This window comes from Cinclus cinclus, chromosome 28, assembly GCF_963662255.1.
Source record: "Cinclus cinclus chromosome 28, bCinCin1.1, whole genome shotgun sequence".
Lineage (NCBI taxonomy): Eukaryota > Metazoa > Chordata > Aves > Passeriformes > Cinclidae > Cinclus > Cinclus cinclus.
Genome location: NC_085073.1, coordinates 3681413 through 3699798, shown reverse-complemented (window position 1 = coordinate 3699798; position 18386 = coordinate 3681413). Strand labels below are relative to the sequence as shown.

General features: G+C 46.4%; 1 protein-coding gene across 2 annotated transcripts; it reads left to right on the top strand.

Moving 5' to 3' along the window:
• Nucleotides 1-2694: 2694 nt before the first annotated feature.
• On the top strand, nucleotides 2695-17358 carry GNA11 (G protein subunit alpha 11). 2 transcript variants are annotated; one of them, XM_062510135.1, is made up of 8 exons: nucleotides 2695-2839; nucleotides 6995-7179; nucleotides 8225-8379; nucleotides 9122-9250; nucleotides 10453-10582; nucleotides 11358-11511; nucleotides 13064-13976; nucleotides 16501-17358. In XM_062510135.1, exons 1-7 carry the CDS (start codon nucleotides 2704-2706, stop codon nucleotides 13252-13254), a joined length of 1080 nt encoding a protein of 359 aa, XP_062366119.1. In that variant the 5' UTR covers nucleotides 2695-2703; the 3' UTR covers nucleotides 13255-13976; nucleotides 16501-17358. The 2 variants fall into 2 exon arrangements, with proteins under 2 accessions (XP_062366119.1, XP_062366120.1); XM_062510136.1 differs by lacking the exon at nucleotides 13064-13976.
• Nucleotides 17359-18386: the final 1028 nt, after the last annotated feature.

The window sequence follows — 18386 nt, the reverse complement described above, 5'->3', positions numbered from 1 at the left end:
CTTTGTCAGCAGCACAGGAAAGTTCTTCCTCATGTTCAAGGTGGAACTTCCTGTGCATCAGTTCCTCCCCATTGTCCTATTCAGCAGCTGAGCAGAAACTGCTCCATCCCCTGGCACCCTCCTTCAGATACTTATGGATATTGGTAAAATCTCCTCTTGCTCTTCTCCAGGCTGAACACACCCAGCTCCCTCAGCCTGGCAAGACCACCTCCCTGACCTGCTGGCAATACCTGCTCTCAAACATCTGGAACTCACAAGCAGCTAAGAAATGGGGCCAGAATGGAGAAAAGGGATGGCACTCTGAAATGTCTGCAGCGCTGCCCAGCACGATGTGTCTCCATCTCGATGGGCCTTGGGATCTTCTTCCCTGTAAACAAATGGGGGTCATGTTTGGGCTCAGCATTAACTGCTGCAAATGGGAACGGTTGCTCTGGAAGTGGCATGACATGTTCAGGTTCAGCTTTCTGCAGGAACAGGGACATGGAGCCCAGGGAATTGCACAGCACACTGGTGGCAGAGCTGAGGGAAATCCCAGATCTCCTGGGAGCCCTCTGAGCACCAAAACTTTGCAATTAAGGCAGAAAAGGAGGGAGGGGCTATTGTTGCTTTGAGACTGGCACTTTGATCAGGATTCATCAAAACTCAACGTCTGCAGACCCAAGCTTTCCATCACTGGGAGCCAAGCAAGTGCAAATTTTATTGCTCCTTTTCTTTTGGCAAGCTGTGGAAATTTCTTCAGGATCTGCTGGCCTTTATATTTTGATCCTGCCCAGGAGAAGGCAACCATAACAATAGCTTCCAACACACAGCACCTTGTGGTTCAGAGCAGCCCAGCAATCCCAAATTGGTAACTCTTTAGCAACCCCAGACATGTTACCTGTGCTACCCTCAGCCTGAGGACATGCAAAGAGGTCAAGTGGCTTGTCCAGTCAAGGCAGTGCTGCAGGGGTTACAGGAACCTCAGTCTCCTTAAGGACTGTCCAGACATGGGAGTTCCAAAGGGGAACAGGTCCCAAGGAACAGCCACTGTGGCTTTGATCCTGTCTGTACTGAGCACTTCTGTCTGCTGAAAAATTTTCAGCTGCCAAAGGAAAATGACCACATCACCTTCGGCAGAGGTCTGTGATGAGGGAGGAACAGTCCTCCTGGCTGTGGGGCTGGGGTTGTGGGGCTCCCTGGCTGGGAGGGAAAGTAAGAGAATATAACAAAGGGGGAGTATTGATGCTGTTAAAGGCCAAACTATGGAGAGACCACCGAAAAAAAATAGAAAATTCTTTTAATTGAGGCAAAGAACTCTTGGAAATAGCACAGGTGTAAGAGAGAATTTAAGTGGAAAACAGAACCTGATGTTTGTGAGTATCTTGTGTTTCTGCCTCAGCCAAACTGCTATGAAGTAAGGACTGGCAAACCACTGCAAGAGCCAGTCTGGTAAAAAAGAAGACAGGTATGTATCAGCTATCATGCTTTTTTTGACCTTCAAAAAGACATCTAAATAGATACAGACCCCACGCAAGGCAGGGTAAGAGGTATGGAATCACAGGGGCTTGCAAGAGAGGTGTGCGCTTGTGTGTGTGTGGAGAGTCCAGGTAGCAGGTACTGTGCTTGGGGCAGGTTCCCACAGAGCACAGGGAGGCTGCTCCAACAGATGAAGCTGTGCTGGCAGCAAAAGAGCAAACACAAGGCTATACCACGGAGGGGATGCACCTGAATGCTGGCTGGAGAACCTGTTACAGGTCAACAAGCACCTGGTAGGAAGTAATGAGGAAACCTGGGATAAAGCCAGTTCTGAGGCCCCATGTGGAGAGATGGAGAGCGATGGAGGGCTCGGAGGTAGCACCCAGAGAGCTCAGCTGGCAGGCTCGGTGTGGCCCTGGTAGGACACGGCCGGAGCCTGGAGCACAGGGCCGGCACGGCGAGGCCTCAGTCTTTCCCTCCTCAGCACCAAGGGCTGGGCGGCCGCGCTGCGGGGTCTGCGGGCTGAGCTGAGCCGGTCCCACGCAGGCTCGGGCCTTGACCCGCTCTGGGCACCCCTGTGCCGCCATCCCAGAGGCCGCCGACGCCCTGCCCACCAGGCGTGGCCCAACCGCGGGCCCGCAGAGGGAGAGGGGAGGCGGCGGCTCCGCAAAGGCCCGGCCGCGCCCGGTCACGGGAGGGTCCGGTGCCATCCCGACCCGCCCCGCCACGGCCGCCCAGTCCGCCACCTTCCCATAATGCCCGGCGGCCCCGCCCCGCTCCAGGAACGCGCGTCCGTGCGCCCTCCCCCCCCTCCGCGACCGGCCAACCAAACCCTGCGCTCCGATTGGCCGCGGCGCCTCGTCCCGCCCGTCCGGGCCCGCCCCGCTGCGCGCTGCCCTCTCCTATTGGCCTCGGCCACCGTCAGTCAGCGCTTGTTTTCGGCGGCAGCGGGTTGGGTTGCGCCGACTCGTCGGTGTCTCGGCGGAGCCGTGCGGAGGGAGCGGCGGCGCAGCCGGGCGAGAGCGGCGCGGGGGCGGTGGCGGCGGCGCTGGCGCTGGGCCCGGCCGCAGCACTCGGGGCCGGGACGAGGCCGGGCCGGGCCGGCGCCGCGCAGGGCGGGAGGGTGGGGAGGGAAGGGGGCGCGGGACGCGGGACCGGGCCGGGCCGGGCTCCCGGCCGTGCGGAGAACGGTGGTCGGTGCCGGGGGGGTGGGGGGGTGGGCGGGGGCGTCCCGGCCGCGACGCGACCATGACTCTGGAGTCCATGATGGCCTGTTGCCTGAGCGACGAGGTGAAGGAGTCGAAGCGCATCAACGCCGAGATCGAGAAGCAGCTGCGGAGGGACAAGCGCGACGCTCGCCGCGAGCTGAAGCTGCTGCTGCTGGGTGAGGAGAGCGGCGCCGGTCCGGCCGCAGGGGCCGCCGCGGGGCCCGGCCCGGGGCTTGGCAGGTCCGGGGGGCCGGGCTGGGCGGGGAGCGGGTGTGGCGGGGAAGCGGCGGGAGCCATCCCCGCCTCAGCCCGGCGCTCGGGGCCGCTCCCGAGCCGTGCGGGGCGGCCGCCTCATTGGCTGCCCTTTGTTTGATTTTTGTGATGCGTTCGCTGTCAAAATGGGTTTTGACACGACCAGGAACTAAGTAGCTGAAATTCCTGGTTGTGAAGGCGGGCACGCACACGGGCGCGTGAAATTTGTCTGGAGGAAACGATTCTCGGGAGTGTGTTGGCCTTCGTTAGCATGTGGAAATCCGCTGATGGAGTTGGTGCTTTTCATGACTGGGGGTGAACTCCTGGGCCTTGGGTGAACGTCTGTGGAAAAACTGGCCTGCAGCTCCTAAACCACAGAATTTTCCCTGGGGCAAGACCTGGGAGAGGCAGCAGGGCTGGGAGCTCGGTGTGGTGATTCTGGAGGGGGACGAGGCAGTAGGAATGCAGGAGTTGTGTGTTGGGTGAGGAGATGCCGGTGGTGTTCAGAGGTAGAGATCACCTGTGCAGCCATAAGAATGTAGGTCTTCGGGTGGAAAAACAGTGGTGTTCCCTGTGCAGATGGGTAACTGTGCCGTGTTTAGATGAGTTTAGAGGGTTGGGTAATCAGTTGCATACTGAGACTTGAAGGCATGTACCTCCATCAGCAGTGAGTTTGATGTTCATGCCTAGGTAGCCCCCAAATTTAAACTGAAGTTTCCTTCATGCATACTGTGATTTAGCATTGCTTGTGTCTTAGATATTTTCTGCTTTGTGTCTTGGGTTATTATTATTGATCTATTATCTCGACATGAAATCTGAAGCAGACCTGATGAATCTGTTGACAAGCCGTTAAAGTCCAGCTAAAGAAGGAGGCTAACCCTTGTGAAAAAATAAAAACAAAATACTTTGCAGAAGTGAGGGGAGGCTGTGAGTGCCCATCCCCTTGGAGGGCTCCACTACCAGCACTGGTGCCTGGTGATAACTGTCAAGTAAAGGCCGGGGCTTCCTTTCTCACCCTGAATCCTTCACAATTAATATATTGTTGTTTTACATGTGAAAGGAAAAATCGAGGGCTTCACATTTCTGCTCTTTGGAGATGCTGTGGCAGTTTCTGTACTGCTTCTTGGAGGGGAGGGAAGGTGTCCCTCACTCTCATGCTTCACTAAAAGCAGTCCCACAGAAGCAGCTGTGTCAAAATAGGTTGTCGCTATAGGATAGATCTGGGTTAAGAAGATCCCACTGGATCTAAAGATTTCACTTTAGAAATAATTCAAATTGCTCAAGAATACTTTCTGCTTTTCTAAAAGATACAGATTCAACATTAGATTAAAAAAAACCATATAGAAGGTGGTTATTATTGGACAAGCAGCACTCCTAGGTGTAGACAATGTTTGCAGGATGCTTTTCACTGGACACAACACATTGCCCACCTTCAGCTGACACAGGTAACTTGTGTTCTCTCTCCTTGGTGTAACTGCTGCTTGCAGAGATTTCTTCTATGTTGCTCTTGTTCTATGGAGTTCTTATATTCACAAGTATTAATGATTGACTTTAGGGAGAGGCTTTCCCAAAATCTCCAAAATTTTGAGTGTGTGGAGGGTGTTTCCACCTTGTAGAAATTGTTATATTTTTCTTGTCACTACATCTGGTGACAGTTACTTTGTTGAAGCCTGAAACGGGAAATAGAGGTGAAGAATAACATTGCTAATCAATGATGAACCTGTTAGTAAGAAATTCAAGGTGCTGGACATCGCCATCTGGTACAAGACAGTAATTTGTCTTTTTCTGGGTGAGGAGGATATTCTGTACAAAAACTACTTGTGATTAAGCATGGGATACTGTTGAATGAGCAGTGTATTTACAAGAGCCCATGAGGTACTGGGGGATTATTAGGAAGTTGCTGTAAACTCTGCTGCTTTCACATGTTGGCAGAAGAAGTGGTGAATTCAGGTTATCTCCTGTCATATTAAAAAAAGGATTTTGTGCCCTGAGAGTTGTAGATCTTGCCCACCAGAGCTTGTAACCTGCTGGTGTAGTGCTGTGCCTCAGGGGAAGCAAAAGGTACCTTAAAAAAAAAAAGCAAAAAACAAACAAACCAAAAACCCACCACCAATAACCAAAACCAACCTCCAAACCAAAAAAGAGTGGCAATGGAGTGACAGGAAGAATCTGTGTTTGAACCCTTAAGTTCTGAAGCAACCAAAGGTCTGGTGTTGAGGTTTCTCTGTAATTTCTATCGTCGAAATGCTTGAAGCACTACCTATTTTTTTTTTTTCTCTCAGTTTTGGTCGTTGTGGTACAAGACAAGGAAGTATTTCTCACCACGCTGACAGAAACCACAAGAGATCTCAGTTTCCAGTTTTCCCCTACTTGGGGTGCACCTTTGTACTCAAGATGGAGATAGTTTGCTGCATATTGATAATGTCTAGTGTTAATTTCTGGCTGTGCTGACGTGATTTCTGTCAGTTCTTGCTGTTCACTTGAAACATTCTGCTTCTAGTTAGGTGCTTGTTGCTTTTATCTGAGCATTTTTATTTGTTTGCCTTTTAGCCTACCAAGATAAGATGAGTAACTGAGTATCTACATGCGAGTAGTAATTGTGTATTGGGATGAATGAGATCATGTCTGAATCCATCTCTCCCTTGGTGTGAGGAGGATCTGGTGGTACCTGTGGGGAGAGCCACGGCTCTCCCAGCATTTAATACAGGTCAAAAGGATTTGTATCACTGATGTGATTTTGAGTTTTTGGTCTGGGTAGCCAGGTGAGCTGGGCCACTGTGATAAGAGAGGTGTGGGGTTTTATCAGTATCCTACATAATGATAGCAATTTTTAGAAGATTGAACAAAAGCACTCCACAGAAACGTAGTGGTGTGCATTTAGGCTGATGAAGTGTGGAGGTAAGCTCATCCCAAGTGAGACCTGGCCTGTGTGTCCCTTCCACAAAGGTCTGTGTGCATGGGGCAGATGTCACTGGGGACGTCCCAGTCGAATTGTGCATTTAGCAAGGCTCTGTAACTGCATGGATGCCGTCTGATGGCGTTTTTCTTTCCTACTCACTCTATTAGAAAGTTCCCACTGTCCTTTGGTATCATCTGGTGGCCTTCACATGCTGAATGACACTGCTGTGGGGCCATAAATGTGGGAGTGGAAGGACCTGCCCGAGTGACGGTGCAGGAAGCCGCTGCTGGAAGGGCTGCCCTGTGCTGTGTCCTGCCCTCCCATCTGCTCCCGGGCCCGGCAGTAAAACCTGGGACAGAAGGAAGAGAAGGAAGCAGTGGCCTTGCTGAGCAGGCTGCAGCCCGTGGGGACCCAGGCACGGCAGGCACCGACAGCTGGGAGCAGTGGCCTACTCTGCTCTCCCTGCCAGACGCCATTTTTAACTCCCTCGGATCCAGAGCAGGATCTCAGGAATCCTGCCACGCTCAGGGTTGTGGGATCAGCCCTGAGGAGCAAACCTCTGCACAGTAGTTCGGGGTACAGGGCAGATGTGCTGCCTGGGTTGTTCGTGTCAGATGGATAAGCAAAGAGTTTTCTTGAGCTCTATTCTCCTTTAGAGTTGATTTATTTTTTTCCTGTTGTGTTTGTTTTTTTCCTGTGAAAAGACACATCACGTATAAGGCAAAGAGCGTTTTGTGCCAAATTAGAGCAAAAGAAAATTTGCTGTTTACTGGGTTTCTCTTGGCTACTCGCTGCTGTCTGGGTCTGTAGCACTTTCCTGGCTTGAGAGTGTGTCCAGGCCCTTCCTGGCTGGTTGTAGCATCTTGCTGGAGTATCTGGGAATAGGTCAGGTGTGACGGGCAAGGGCCTCTTGACGCAGGACGTGTGGGAGTGGCTGTAACGTGAGATTTGGAATAAGTACCAGAACTACTTTTGAAGGCTGCTGGAAAGGACAAGGTGTCTTCCTTCCACGCTGCTGGGTTTGTAGCGGGGGTGAACAATCCAGGCTGTCTTTTACCAGTCTGAGAAGTGACAACAAGGGGGTTAGGAGTTGTGTGTGCTTGGGTGTAGTGATAGGAGCTTTCATCTGTCGTGGGCTTTGCTCCTGGTGGCTCCTAACTCACTCTCTTGCATCCTGTAGGCACTGGGGAGAGTGGGAAAAGCACGTTCATTAAGCAAATGCGTATAATTCATGGCTCAGGCTACTCTGAAGAGGACAAAAAAGGCTTCACCAAGCTGGTGTACCAAAACATCTTCACTGCCATGCAGTCTATGATAAGAGCCATGGAGACGCTGAAGATTCTGTACAAATATGAACAGAACAAGGTAAGTTTCTCAGTTTTTGCACATATCTTCAGTCAGTGTGGATTTTGAGTTCTTGTTTGTTTGTCTTTCTGTACTGCAACCTCAACCTCCCTGAACACTTTTCTATAAATTTCTTACAACGTTTTCTCGATACCCAACTCCTTTTACTTGGTTGTGTGAAGGAATAGAGCAGCTTTGCATGGTTGGTGCACTGGTGTGCCTGGTGAGTGGTGGGAGCAAGGGATTGGGATATGATGAAAGGGATAGGAGGGGTGGGGTTTTTTTTACTCATTTCAAGGATAGGGGGTTGTTAAATGTATTGGCAATTTCTTTGTGTGTTTTGCTGTTCTTAGTGGAACTTGGAGCTAGCAAAATACATGCTGGACCCAAAAGACAGAGACCTATGCTAGCAATTACTCCTGTTTCTGCAATACTTCTGTTTTTCTGATAGCTACTGACCAAGGCTACAAACCTTCCTTGAAGAATTTTAGTCTCGGCCACAGAAACATATTGATTTTGGGACCAGGAATTAATTTTAGACAGATTTGATGTAAATTATTTTATTTTTTTGAGGGGGAGGATAGTGAGAGTGAGGGCATGCCAGGAAAATATACATATTTTTTAGCGTATTTTGCTTTTTTAATGCTTAGTATCCTTAATATTTTGAAGTTGTCTTTTATCTGACCTGTCACACAGTGTCTTGGAGCTGATTTTGAATAATTGTTTGTCGGGACTGGATGGTGCTCCTTTCCTGTCTGTGCTGAGAATAGGCAGAGTGTGAGAAAGCTTTGCCTGTGCTTTATGTGCATGGTGGAGGGGTTCTGATAAATAAAATCTGCCAGCTTTTGCTTATTATAACTTGTACAGAACTTCATGTTGTTTTTTATTTATTTGGGGTATTGGCAAAAGCCCCTTGGTGTGGACAGTCACCTCACAGGCACCACAGGCTGTGGTAGTTACTGTAGTTCTTCCTTTGCTTGGCTATTGCAGAGTGGGTGTTTTTATGCCCCCAGTTTTGTTTTTTTCTTTACTTTTTCTCTCTTTTCCTCTTCTTTTCAATCTCCAGGCCAATGCAGTGCTGATCCGAGAAGTGGATGTAGAAAAGGTCATGACATTTGAGCAGCCATATGTAAGTGCAATTAAAACATTGTGGAACGACCCTGGAATACAAGAGTGTTATGACAGGAGAAGAGAATATCAACTTTCTGACTCAGCTAAATAGTGAGTATACAATCACTGTGGTGGGAGTGATGGTCTAACAAATTATACCTGTCCATGTTTTCTTTTTTTTTTTAATTGAATTCCTGAGTTTGTTTCCTTATCATTTGCTGCTTTTTGTGAGAGTATGAGATGTCCTGGTGGTTGTTAAAGGATGTTCATACATCTGCTTCAGGATATACCTGAGGCCTGAGTCTCCACATTATTCCATCTGTATTGATCCTGCCTCTTGGGCAGCAGGAGTGCTGCTCTTTCTCTTCAGGTTTGTCTTTGCACTACAGGTGCAAATGGATATAAACTCACATTTTATTAATTATAAATTCATTAAGTTTGGCAACGTACAGAGAATGTTTTGTGTTTATAAATAAATAAATGTATGTTTCTACATTTATAAGCAGAAAACCTCAGATAAGACTTGATCCTGTAACATAAAGCATCTACTGTGTTTAGACTCCCTCTGTAGTAAAGATTGTCTTCCCCACTGCTATACAGAATTGATCAAGTTGTTTTTAATGTATCTGTTTATCCTCCAAGGGTGCTGGCTGGTGAATTTCTATTCCCCAAAAGTATTTTCTATTCGTTTTCCACACCATATTCAAAATAAGTCAGACAACATCTGCCTTTCTCATTACGCTACAGAAAGACTTCATGTAGCAGTCCTTACACCTATATATTTATGTGCTGCAACTAAGGTAGTTTTTTTCTTTTTTCTTTGTTATTTTTTTCCCCGCTGTCCTGCTTGCAGCTATCTCAGCGATGTGGATCGTATCGCTACCCCAGGATATCTACCAACTCAGCAAGATGTGCTACGGGTTAGAGTCCCTACAACCGGGATCATAGAGTACCCCTTTGACCTAGAGAATATTATCTTCAGGTACTGGAGTGTCTTCATGTTACAGCTCAACTGAGGCAGCAGGGAGATGGCTTCAGGAAGGAGAATTTCTGGGTTGCTTTAGTGTGTCCCAGTGGTTTGAGAGGATGTGTGATGGGTGCTCCTCTAATTGGGCTGGTCTGATGCTTTGGCTGTCAGAAAACTGAACCTGCTATTGAATCAGTTACACTTCAAACCCAGGCAATCATCTTGGTGTCCTTCCTGGGAAGGATTGCACTGCTGCCATCTCAGGCTGAAACTGTGGCTTGTGAGACAGCTGAGGGATGTATTGAGAGCTGAAGCCACCAAGGGCTGACTCTTTTTGTTCAGAAATCCTTCCCTGTAGCCAGCACCTGCCTTGAGAGCTGGTTTTCTGTGCCTACCTTGTGCTCTCAGAGTGGCACCAAAACTTGCTGCCTGTGCTGCTGCAGCAAGAGATGGTGTTTGCAGGCTTAAGGCAGCAATTGAGCCTGGCATGACCAGGCTGAACACAATAATATTCCTGTTTCTCTCTGGTGCTTGGGTGCTCTCTGCCCTTCCCCACCAGAGTGTGGCACTGCCAGAGAGGAATAAAGGAACCTGCATCCTCTCTCTTAAACCATTTGGTTACAGAAATGTGGAAATCTCCTCTCCCCTTTCTGTTTTGATGGTCTAGGGAAAAGGTGTAGGGTTTTATCAAAGGTGAACCACGTGTGTGGCACTTGAGGTGAGTGCCAGAATAACTTTAGGGTACTGTACAGGTGGGACTTGAAACTGAGAGCCTGAAGTGCATGCCTGTTAAACAGCACATTCCAACAAAAGTGTAACAACTAAAGAAAGATTTGGGTGGGGGAGAAGCTTTGAGGCAAGCAGGTGCTTTAATTAAAAATAAAAATAGTTTGCTCATGTGACAGAGCACAGTTTTGAAGGACTTATCTTTTCAGTCTTTTCAGGGCTGCTGCTGAGCAAACCAGAGCAGAATGCAACAGAAATGGTAAAGGGTGAATTTGGCATCCCTCACCTGTGGCCATTCTTTGAGTTTGGTGTATTTCTGGACCAGGGTATTTTGTAAACTTGCTGGTTTTGTTAACAGGCTGATAACTGTCTCATCCCTGTGCTAGGTTAACTAGAATGGTAAAGAATCAAATTCTCATTGTTTGCTGGTCCTTTGCATTCAGAGAACTGCAGCTATCTCTGTGATACTCTTATGTACTTCTCTTCCTTAGAATGGTGGATGTTGGAGGTCAAAGATCAGAACGAAGGAAGTGGATCCATTGCTTTGAAAATGTGACTTCCATCATGTTTTTAGTAGCACTTAGTGAATATGACCAAGTTCTGGTGGAATCAGATAATGAGGTGAGCCAAAAAATGGGAACTCTGCAGAAGGGAGGAGGGAGGAAGGAGAGGAGGAAGAAAGAAAACAGAGAGCAGTGTCTTTGTAGTTTCTTGAAGGCTGGTACCCAGGTGCTTGGTGCCAAGTTGGATTAGCTGCTGTTATTGGTTTTGGCCTTCATTTCTTGTTGCAAAGGGAACATGAGCCTCGATGGGTCATCATGTCCCTGAGGATGGAAAAGGCAGAGGGCATTCAATTCATCTGGACTTCTCAAGTGAAAAATGAAATTATCTGAAGCTGCAGAGTCCCTTGTGCCATGGAAGGCACTGTACAAGTGCTCCCAAATCATCCCTTCCCCTTCCTGCACTGGGTTACTTCAGGTTTTGCTGTCTTGTGAGGTGATGACTGCACTGTTTGAATGTGCAAATCTGAATTTTTGGCACTTGCTAATAGATTAAAAACCTGCTATTAGATAACAATAGTTGCTCTTTTTCTAGTAGACAAAATATGCACAAAGTAGCATTGGACAGGCCTCTCACAGGACTGTTAAAGCATAAAATGACTTGTAAGACTTCTGATGTGAAAGGCTTGGCAAATAAGTGAAGCTTGAGTCCCTCAGATTTTGCATTTCTTTTCCATTTACTGATCCAGCTTGAACCAGAATCTACCTGGGGCCAAAGTATTTTGTGTATAATGTTTGAGATGCTGAATTGCTACAGATCTAAGTGGTTGTGCAGGCAGCAGAAAGGCATTTTAGTGCTCCTCTGTGAAAAAAGTGCTTTCTTTTTGTGATTTCAGAACCGGATGGAAGAGAGTAAAGCTCTCTTTCGAACCATTATAACTTATCCATGGTTCCAAAACTCTTCTGTTATCCTCTTTCTCAACAAGAAAGATTTGTTGGAAGACAAGATCCTGTATTCCCACCTTGTTGACTATTTCCCTGAGTTTGATGGTGAGTGGCTTTTAAGAGGGAACGCTTGCTGGGGTGGAGGTGATTTGGTTAAAGCTTATTTGTTTTTTAAAGAACACTCAGGTCTAGAAGTGGAGAAAACATTAATTGGAAAAAGAATGCCTACAGCAATAAGAAAACATCACAAAAAATCATGCATAGACAATTGGAATCTGATAGGATGATCAAATAATGAGCTTCTCCTAGGTGAAACATTACCCTCTCCAATATGCACTGCAAAGTATGAAACACTGAAGTATAACTTCTACAAATAACAAGTTTCATAAACATGACAGTTTACTGGTACTGGACCTTTTAACCCTCTAGTCAAGAGGTGACTTGAGTCTTTGTTTTGAGAAACTGACTGGTCAAATACCCAAGTTGTTCAAATGATGGTGCTGAAAAATCTTCCTGCAGTTTGAAATTCTTATTAGCGTGCCATCTGCTGTTGTGGGAAAATAATATCTATGTGAAACAGAGACTTTCCCATCTGAAACAAAACTCCTTAGCCAAAATACTATTTCAGGCTCTTCAGTTGAGTGCATTTAAAGCTGTCTGGTAACACATCTGTACAGGGCTGAAAATAGAATCAAAGTGGTGGAGAGTGAGATCAGGCAGTATTCTTCTTGCCATGCTTTCTTGTATTAATTCTGTAATTATTTGCTTAAAAGATATGAGGTAAAGGAAGAATTACCATTTTGCAAACAGCTTTCATCTTCTATAGGACTGATGAAATAGCTCTTGGTTAGTTGTCCTCCCACATCTGGAGTTCCTGTTTGGTGCTCTAGTGGGAACAACAAGTTTTTCCAGCAGGCTGGGAATGGCTGAAGAGCTGCTGCCCAAACAGTGCCTACTTTAAATGGAGCTTTACAGCTGGAGACAGATCCCAGCTTCCAGGGGTGTCGTGTACTTCCATTTTTTCCTACAAGTAGCTCCTTCAGGGATGCTGCTGGGAGGATGTAAGTGGGAGGTTGCCCATCAGATTTCCCCTCAAGAGATGGTATTTGCCATGTAACAACAGCAGTCCTGTGAAGGAAGTTGCAGTAGGTGACTATTTTCTGGGGACCTGTCAGCAATGTGAATTAAAACCTGGCCAAAATTCCCATTTTTAGCTCCTGTGAGGTGACCAGCTGGATCAGGCTGTCTGTGCTTTGACTGGCGACAACCCTAGTTTCCAAAACACATACTTGAGTCTCTCAGCCTGTGAGATCCACTTGTGTATTAGGAAGAAATTTGCACTCCATTTCCATGGGAGAGCATCTAATGGTGTCTGTCCAGCATCTGCTACTGTTAGCCAGTGGATTCTCCCACCCAGGGTTGTTCCAAGGTCTGAATTCCAAAGCAGGGTCTGAACTGACCCAGTGCCCTTGTGGGATTTGCTTAAACAGATGAAAAGCGTAAGACACTTCAGCTCTTGGAACATTTGTCCCATAAATGATCTTAATTTGTTCTTTAAAGCTCTGTAACCCATAGGAAAAAGTGCTGTTGGATCAGTTGATGGATCTGGGGCATGCATGGGAGTGAATCCATTCACTGGTGTCTCTGTTTGCTGCAGGCCCACAGAGGGATGCACAGGCAGCCCGTGAGTTCATCCTCAAGATGTTTGTGGATTTAAATCCCGACAGTGATAAAATCATCTATTCCCATTTCACATGTGCCACAGACACAGAAAACATCCGTTTCGTCTTTGCAGCTGTCAAGGACACCATCCTACAGCTCAACCTGAAGGAGTACAATCTGGTTTGACCTGCTCTGCTCTTGCCCCTTGAGAGGCTTCTTTGTGAAGAAAAGACAAAAAAATTGAAATTTTAAATATGACAGGAAAAAAAAAAAAAGTTTTAATTTTTGATGATGTAATGATTGCAAATTGTCTGATCTGTGGAGTGGCAAGTGCTCGGTGTTACCCTGGAGTCTCATGTCTCTGTCCACAGAGTAGTTGATTTCATATTTTTAACAAATTGCTTTTATGTCACAGTTAACGGGGATATGCCTCAATTTCTTCAGCACCTTGCTTACTTCTTAATTTTTGCCAAGCAGCTAAGGCAGCCTCATCTTGATCTTTCCTTTGTTGCTAAGCCACGTTTTTTGTTTTTGGTTTTGGTTTTTTTTTTTTTTTTTTTCCCTTTCATTCCCATGGTATATGTAGAAAAAAAAATCCCCAACACTTTCCGGCTGAGATTGTGAATTCACTGGACTGTGGGAGTGCAGAATGCTACTGGTCCCTTTGCCTTGTGCTATAGGGTGCCTCTGGTATAATTTGTTTATCCTGCTTCCTTCCCCTCCTTCTTTCCCTTCCCCAGGACACGCTCCATGGTTCACTGTGATGAAATGTTGGGGAGGAGCGATTGCTCTCCAACTGTTGTGCAAAAAAAAAAAACAAAAAGAAAAAGGCAAAACAAACAAAAAGAAGCCATCACTTTTCCATTCTTTATATGTTCTGAGTAATTTTTTGTTATCAATTATAAAAGGTATGGAGACTGTGATTTTTTTTTTTTTTAAATTATTGGTGTTCTATACATAGTTTGCTATGTGTTGCTGTATTTTGTTAATGGACTACAAATGATGGAAGCTCTTGGAGCAATAGCTGCTGAGCCTGGGGAAGTGCCTGACTGTAATTGTTCTTTTTTAAAAATTTTTATTTTATTTCATTTTTCTTCTTCTTTTTTTTATTTTTATCACACACATAAACACATCCCACCCACACCACAAGCACGTGGCCGTGTGTGCACAAGACTCAGTCTGCAGAGGAACTGTTTTGTTGGGTAGAGTTTTTGACATCAATGAGCAACTTCTCTATGCAGCAGTTACCAAAAGCACACTGAGTGGTTGTGGCATTTGAACATCAGACTTTGCCTGGATTGAAAACTTTAGTCTTGTGCCATCCTCTAGGTCTTTTCTTGCTGCCTAGTAGCAATCAAGCCTTGTTTTATTGCATTTTGTGCCAGTGTGTGAATGACTTTGTAAGAATTCCTCAGCCTTGTCCAGCTTGCACAGTTTCAGAGAGGACCAGAGCTGGAGGGTGACAGGCTCTGGTAGGATTCTTATTTGGGGAGATTGAGCATAGTTTTTGGAGGGAGCAGCAGTTCTGTCTCTCCTGTTCATGCATTCCCCTGAGGCACACTCTGCCGTGTCCCTCTTTGGAGGAGTATGGGATCCTCTTTGGAAGACTTGCACACATCCTGCAGGGTGCCTGTGATCATTGTGTTAGCAGTGGCTGCTGCAGAATTCAGAGAGCCCTGCCCTGGCTGCACTTGGTGCAGCAGGAGAGGAGAAGAGAGGCAGCAGCACTTGCTGGAAGGCAGAGTGGATGTAGTTCTGGATTCTGAACGCCACCTGAATCTCTACTGAGCAGGAGGAGATGAAGCCTTTGCACATAGGAGAGCTTTATGTTCCAGGAGCTGAGGCAAGTCAAGGTGCTGAAGGGTTGCTGCCAGCCTGGGAGAAAGAAGTGCATTGGCAAGGCAGGGAGAGAGAGAGTGGTAAGCAGGAGATGTGACCCACGCCTGGACGTGTGTCAGTCAGCCATCACTGATGCTTCTGTTTGAATTCCAACAAGTAGCATTGGGTCCAAATTCTCTGGATCAACCAGATTGCCCCCTTGAAGGCTGCCAGTAGAAAAAAGTCTAAATGAGCTGAACTGTTGAAGGGGGCTGTTGATATTTTGTCTCTTTTGTAGACAGAGCACTACATCAGTGTTTTGCACAACATTGTAAGAGTAAATCTAACTATCTGAGATGCTTAAGATGCTTTGATCTAGAACACTAAGCTTATGGAGGGACATAATTTTGAATAATTATATTGATAGGTCCCTCATTTTCCAGATTAGCCGAGCGAAGCTTCTGTGTGCTCAGAGCACTACAGAGCAAAGCAAGCTCTGCTCCAAGTGATTACAGAGCTCAAGTTGGAACAGTAGCCATGGGACCAACAGTTGAAGAGCCAGTCTGAGTGGTGATGCTGAGGGAAGCATAGCATCTCTTTAGCCATGCTCTGGACTGCATTTAACCCTTGGGAAGAATGAGAGGGATTCCCATGTGTCAGACAGCTTTGCATCAATTTTACTGCTTTTTTTTTTTTTCATCTTTATGCCAAATTGATCCAGTTTGTAGAAATTGTCTTATAAAGAGGAATTTATAATCATGTATTCTAAGTGCTGTTCCTCTGAAGCAGATGGCAGCACCAGCCTCTTCCGCTTCTGTGATCCTTTTGTAAATGGTTCACACTACAGCTGTTGCCAGCAATGAGCCTGGCACTGAGATACACAGGTTCTTGGAAAATAACTTCCCAGAAGTTTCTCTTTTCCAAGGTGAATGATGGTGGTACTTCCACTTGAATCAGAAACTTTTTTCATCTTGTTTTGTACCTTCCCCTTTCTTTAAGAGCTGCTGCCCTGGCACAGGAGGAGGGATCTTGGCATCTGTCTCTTGCAGAGTGACTCTGCATCGTGGCAGGCAACTGTGGGAGGCTGTGGGCACAAGGATTTAGGGAATGTGCTGTACCTTGTGGGGCACCTGCTTGGGGTAGCTGTTGGCCTGAGAACTGGCTCGGGGCGGGGAGGGAAGGGCCGAGCGTTGCTCAGTGGCTCTTGTTGAGTTCCTGAAGCCTCCTCCTGGACTGGGGTAGGAATGGGTCAGACCTGTACACGTCACCTGGAGTTGTCTGTGACTGTATCATGTGTGAGAAGATACCAGTGTTAGCACGTGCTTTCCTTAGTAAGCAGCTGCTTGTGTGCCTCCAGCTTGGCCAGTGAAGTGTTCCTGCAGAACTGGCTCCTGTCTCTGTTGGCTGGCAAATGCCTGCCCTAGCAAAAGTGCCAAACCTTAAAACCAAATTTGCCTGTATCAACCTTTCTGAAAGTGAAGCCTGTCAGAATCCTCTGCAGGTTGAGAGTGACTTTCAGAAGAGAGGTAAAATTGGATTGTTGTAGAGTCTGAGGAGTTGGTCTCCTTGCTAACCTCTGCTCCTTGTGCACTTTTTATCTTTGTTCTGTTGAAGAAACCAACATACTTTGAACTAGTTTGAAACTTGAAGTCAGTGAGCAGAGGACCATCCGTTTTCCTTGCACCATTCCATGTGGATTGGCTACCTGGTGAGCAAAAGCCCCTTCCAGCTTCAGCGTGTCAGCTCCTGCCCTTCCTGCCTCCCCCTTCTCCTCAAGTTGGATTCTTTGGTCTCTTGTTGTTGCTTCCTAGCAATGTTGGCCTTGCGTTCAACTATGGTTTTTCTTCATGTGTTTTATTGGTTTTAAAAAAAAAAAAAAAAAAAGACAAAAAAATAATTTAAAAAAAGGAAAAAAAAAAAAGTACTTCTGGAGTGTGCTGACCATTGTATTGTCCTGTACAGAGCCCAGGTCGTTAGAGTCCAGCAGAGATAAAGTGTGTTATGCAGCACCCAGTTTTTTAAGAGTATGGTTTGTGCCAATGCCCCTTCTTTAGTAGTGCCAGAGACTCTACAAGTGCCAATGTGGTGGAAATTATTTGGTTATACTTGTATATTATAGGATCCTGATTTAAGACAATTTAAACATTATCCTATTTAAAAAGAATACTATATAAAATGCTGTTTTTAAACCTTGTCATTTGCAATGCATGTATTGTTGTGCGTGTTGGGGGGCGGGGAGGGAAGAGGGTAGGGTAAAGGAGTTTCTGAATAAGATGCCCAGTGTCAGGATCTATTCAGACTCCAAACTGTCTCATTCCAGTCCAGGAGTGTGATTGTTTCTTGGAATGATCCCACTCTGACTGCTGGGCAACACGCTTATTACAGAAATATCTGATGGAAATTGATTTTCATATCTTTCTCCTGAAATAAACTCTCTGTTTGAAATTGGAATAAATTTTGTTCCTAAAAGCCGTGGTGGTTGTGTGTGTGTTTCTTCTCTCGTGTTTCACCCTCTTCTCCTCCTCCCTGGTACCCTGTGGGACTGGCAGCTCTGCCTCCTCTCAGAAAATCAGGCATAGAAACAGTGTTTTGGTAAATAAAAGGTATAATACACCATAATTATATATAATGCACTGTAACAATAATTGTGAAATGTGAGCAGGGTCTGATGGGGTTTAAGGTGCAGGGATGCAGTGGTGGAATCTCGATTTTAAATTTTTCAGGATTTTGGAGTAGGATTGCTAAGGGAAGTTTTTGGTGTTTGCTGCTGCCTCTTGCTCTAGTATCAGCCCGTTGCAGGCACAATTCCAAACAGGATATCTGTTGCCAGTAGCAGGAATGTTGGTGGGACCAGAACTGCTTCCATTCTTGCCTGTGAGAAATGTGGACTGAAATATGAAACGGCTTAAAATCATCCCTTAAGGAGTCCAGGGCTGGATGACTGTAAAAACTTCCACAAAGCCATTTCCTGAGATGGAGTTCCTAGAGCTTAATTCTTTTTCTCTGGGCTCATTCTCCAAGAATGTTGAATTAAATCAGCTGGGAGTGGGTAGAGATGGCCAATTTCCTCTATGTAAAGGTTTCCTGTGTTTTCAGGAAGCTCTAACTGAGGATGTTCTGCTCTCTTCAAGGTCACTTAGCACAGGTGAAGCTGCAGCTCCTGGGCAGCCTGAAATATTTTGTTGGCTCCCACCAGGAAGGGAACAGTGGTCTGGTGGCCAGAGCACTGGCAAGGACTTAAATTGTCACTTTCCTAGTTATGGGTGAGTTTTTGTTGCTGTTCTCAGAGGTTCTGTCTCCTCACCAGCTGGGGAGCAGTGTCATTGCTCCCTGTTCGTGTCCTCAGCTCCGTCTGAGCCACGTGTTGTGCTGCTCTTTGCAAAGAGCCAAACACACTCTGTTTAAATAAAGCAAAGCAACACGCTGGGGCTCTTCAAGGAAAAAGATGAAGGCTTTAAAACGCAGTATTTCCAGCTGGCTGTGAGGGCCTTGTGTTTGGG